This window comes from Sinocyclocheilus anshuiensis, unplaced genomic scaffold (assembly GCF_001515605.1).
Source record: "Sinocyclocheilus anshuiensis isolate Anshui unplaced genomic scaffold, SAMN03320099.WGS_v1.1 scaffold10591, whole genome shotgun sequence".
Classification (NCBI taxonomy): domain Eukaryota; kingdom Metazoa; phylum Chordata; class Actinopteri; order Cypriniformes; family Cyprinidae; genus Sinocyclocheilus; species Sinocyclocheilus anshuiensis.
Genome location: NW_015559269.1, coordinates 4,651 through 8,852, shown reverse-complemented (window position 1 = coordinate 8,852; position 4,202 = coordinate 4,651). Strand labels below are relative to the sequence as shown.

General features: G+C 37.4%; 1 protein-coding gene across 1 annotated transcript; it reads right to left on the bottom strand.

The window, feature by feature from the left end:
* Nucleotides 1-1,934: 1,934 nt before the first annotated feature.
* LOC107681590 (uncharacterized) lies at nt 1,935-3,616 on the bottom strand. Its single transcript, XM_016477904.1, has one exon. The coding sequence runs from the start codon at nt 3,561-3,563 to the stop codon at nt 2,694-2,696; it is 870 nt and encodes a 289-aa protein (XP_016333390.1). The 5' UTR covers nt 3,564-3,616; the 3' UTR covers nt 1,935-2,693.
* Nucleotides 3,617-4,202: the final 586 nt, after the last annotated feature.

Here is a 4,202-nt window from a genome sequence, read left to right as displayed (position 1 = left end):
ACATTTATGTATGGATGTCTCACGCGGCTCATTATAGGCTCAATGTAACGTTAGCAGTCTCTGTTTCAGTATATTTTAACAAACTAACGGATTTAATCTGCCAAATATGTCAAAAGTGTAGAAATAAAATGGCAGCAGCAACACTTGAGATCATTCCCCTCACAGATCAATGTTTTAACTTGACATTCAGCAACAGTTCTCACTACAAACATAGAAACAATCGCACGAACGCATAAAAGCTCACAAAATCGTCTGATTTAATTCCTCATATTTTCCTCACATGCTGCTGCTGCTGCACTAAATGTTTATTTCAGCAGAAAGACGCCAGAAAAGACGCACAAGTAGCGCTGAACCGGATGAAAACAACACAGACATGAGTCTGTAAAATGTGGCTTAAACAGACTGTATGAAGTGTGTTTGATAGTTGTGTAAATATGAGAAATACCGTGAGCTGCTGAACTCTCCTCAGAAGACTCGACGCGCGCACAACGCAACCGAAACCGCTTACTTCTCTTTTTTTTATAGTAAATAAACAAATGTACATACAAAATAGGCATTGAACAAACAATATTAACAATTAACAATTCTCAAAGGCAGACATAGTTGCAATTACAATATGTAACATTGAAGTTTTACATTAAATGTAAGGGCAACGAGGGCAACGAAGAACAAAAAAGGATTTAAAAAATAAATAAATAAATTAAAATAAAAAACAGTTATAGAATAATTTATAGAATAGTAAGTTCTTACAAGGGGTAGCAAGGAGTTATAGGACACCTAACTCACTGAAAAAACTGGCAACTGTAGTAGCTTTTTCATTTGAAAGGGCATCAAGAGAAGCAGCAAAAATTTTAAGTTCATTAGAAAAGTGAGGAAAGGATGGAGGGGTTTATTTAGCAACTTCAAAAAGGTTGTTAACCAAGTAATGTTGTGAACATTAAGCACTAAGCACACCAAACTTAATTTGTTTGTATTCAGGAGGGTTTACACATGTAATTATACATGACATCACAATTCACAATTACATTTTACTGCACAATTGAGTCCACAACAACTTTGAGTAATTACAATTAAAAAATATATGTTCAGTGGTTTCAATATCAATTTCACAGAATTGTCAAGAGTTTTCTCCAATATCAAATTTTGATTTGAGGAATTCTTTAGATGGGTATATGTCATTTATTATTTTAAAATGAAGTTCTTTCACTTTAGGGAGACTTGGAAAGGTAAGATAATTCATTCTCATTTCCTTCACCTCTTTGGGGTTAAAATCTTTGAAAACATAATGTCGTTTAATTCTATTTGGATGAAGTTTATCAATGAAGACACTTCTAATATATTTGTTACATTTATGATCTCTAATTGTAACGAATTAATCAACTGAAGGCGAGAATAGTGAGAACCCAAGTGCAGTTTAGAGGAAATCATTTTAGGGCAGGTATTTATAACTCCGTTCACATAAAGAGAATTTATGGCATTTTTCTCCTGTCGCCTTTTTTCAAGTCTGCAAAAATAATTATTACTTTTTTCCCCTTTCTCTATCCATCTTGCTATAGATCTTACATATGCTCCTTTAGCTTTTTGAGTATATAAATAATCAATTTTGGATTGCAAGGATAAAATTTGTAATTTAGTTTCATTGTCCATTTCACTTTTATTACATAAATAGTTTAATTCTCTTGTTAATTCTCACTCCAATTGTGTTCTGGCCTTACTTAAATCTTTACTAAATTGTATAGAAAATTCCCGAATCTTGTGTTTTAAATATTCCCATTTACTTATGAATGAGATAAGGTCCTTACGCGATGCTACATCATTAATTATGGATTTAATTTGCGAGCAAAAGTTTGTGTTTTAATAAATCAGCATTGAATTTCCAATAACCCTTGTTATGTGCCTCTCTTTTGCTCGAGTAGAATGATATAGAAGCCGTATACCCTCCACTACACCACTGGGTGAGAGGTATTAAATTTGGGCGGAAAGCGATCTAACGCTTCATCCATAACCATGTTGAAATCTCCTCCTATAATAATATTATCAGTTGGATACACAAGTTTCAATACAAATAGAGAATCAGAAATTTCAGTGAATAATTTGTTGTTTAGGGGAACACTGTTGTAACCATACACACTGAATAAAATAAACAAAACATCATTAATGTTTATAACAACTGAAGCCCAATGGCCATTTGTATCCGTCTCTACCTTTATAATTTTGCCTGGTAGGTTGTTGAACAGTATTGCCACTCCTGCAGAATGTGTAGAAGCATGGCTGAAGATGATTTTGTCCCCCCATTGACTCGTCCAGAACTTCACGTCATCAAGGTTGGAATGCGTTTCTTGTAAAAATATACAGTGTGAGTTTTTGCTTTTGCAAAAAAGAAAGAAAGCTTTTCTTTTGATAGAGTTACGGAGGCCCCTTGCGTTTAAAGAAATAAAGGAAAAGGACGATTTCACTGAGAACATTTAACTGGTAGGAAACAAACAATAAATAAATAAAAATAAATATGTGAAATAAGAAGATAAACAGTCAAATGAAAAATATGAAACCGTGCTCTAATGAACACAAAACAATGTCTCTCTCAAACAGAGCACTGTAACAAAATCCCGCTCAACAGCAAGGACATACAAAACATCCCACTTACACCTCTTGCCAACACAAAAGGAAGACGAGTGCGTTCGAGGTTGTTGAGATCAACCATCCTTGACAATCTGGGTGCCCTCTATGTAGCCATAGGGACCACGGTAGTAGGCTTTCTTCCCTGCAGCTCTAGCCTCACTGATCCTCGGCCATAGTGCAGTGCGGGCTTCTCGATCTTCCTTAGATAAATCTTCGGCGAACTTTATTCCCCTGAGTTTACAGACATCCGAGACTTTGGTGGAGCGCCAGAACTCGTCTCTGTGTTTCCACATGCAGAACTGAATAATCACCTGCCTGGATTTATCCTTCGTTTTGGGGCCAATGCGGTGGACTGTATCCACGATGTCTTCAAGTTTGTGCTGCAGGTGAGGAGCAATTTCGGCTAACAGTGAGACGACTTCTCTTCGGATATCTTCGCCTGCAGTTTTTTTCATTCCGATTACTCTGAGGTTCCATCTTCTTTTGTAGCGTTCAAGCTTCGACGTGCGGCTTATCAAATCTGCGTGCGATGTGACAACAGAGGGGAGTTGTTTTTCGAACAAGTTTATTTTAGTTTTACAGTCCTTTATTTCCGCCGCGTTGAATTCCACAGCTTTTGTCAGGTTGACGATCATTAGACTGTTCTCAGTAATTTTATGCTCAATGCTGCTCAGCTTCCCGTCTTGTAGATCGAATCTGGCAACTATGGTTTCCAGAAGAGCGGCATTGGAAATCTCAGGGTTTTCGTCACCCTTCTGTTTCTTAGCCGGGGCTTTAGTTGGAGTGTTCTGCAAGGACGGAGCTTCTTTGCGTTTCTCTTTGTGATCGACGTGGTCGACTTCCATGACGTATTCATGTTCGGCAAGAGCAGAAGTTTTTCCAGTCATCCCTTTTTGTCCTGGAATGCCTATTTTCGGGTGATTAGAAGCTTTTTTTGTTGACATAGTCCAATACTCGCTGATACTCAACAATTAGGATGTTTAAAAGTGGAATACTAACATAAAACTCAAGATTTGCTGGAGAGCGGAGAAATTTACATGTGCTTAGCCCGCCTATTCTGGGTGGCGTAGTCGATTTAGTAGTTAGATATTAGTTTTGTAAATGCTTTCAATATGTTTAACTTTGCCACACTAACATAAAACTCAAGATTTGCTGGAGAGCGGAGAAATTTACATGTGCTTAGCCCGCCATCTTGTTCCCTCCCTCGCAGCTGGATACTATTGCCTCTGTGCACAAGCGTAGCGACGAACGTCCGCTGTCGCCAGAAGTCGGGATATCAGTTTCTGGTTTTCATTCACGTCGCCCAAAATGCCAGTATTTTCTAGATGTCTCCGAGATCTACAAGTAAGAATCAGTGATGTCTATCGTATCGTTAATGCCTGGTTCCCTGCTCCAATACGCAAGCAAAACAAGGGATTCAAAGGCAATATCGAGTTATATGCACAAATAGTTTAATCTAATGTGTTATTTCGGCATCTAGCGGCTAAGCTAGTTAGCGACATGCTCATTTTAGAAGCTTCTTTCTCAATTTTAAACCGACTGTTCTAATAATATTGACGTAATATTGACGTCTCTCATTTTTC

Coding starts and splice junctions, on each gene's coding strand:
- LOC107681590 (XM_016477904.1), bottom strand. CDS start 3,563: ATGTCAACAAAAAAAGCTTCTAATCACCCGAAAATAGGCATTCCAGGA.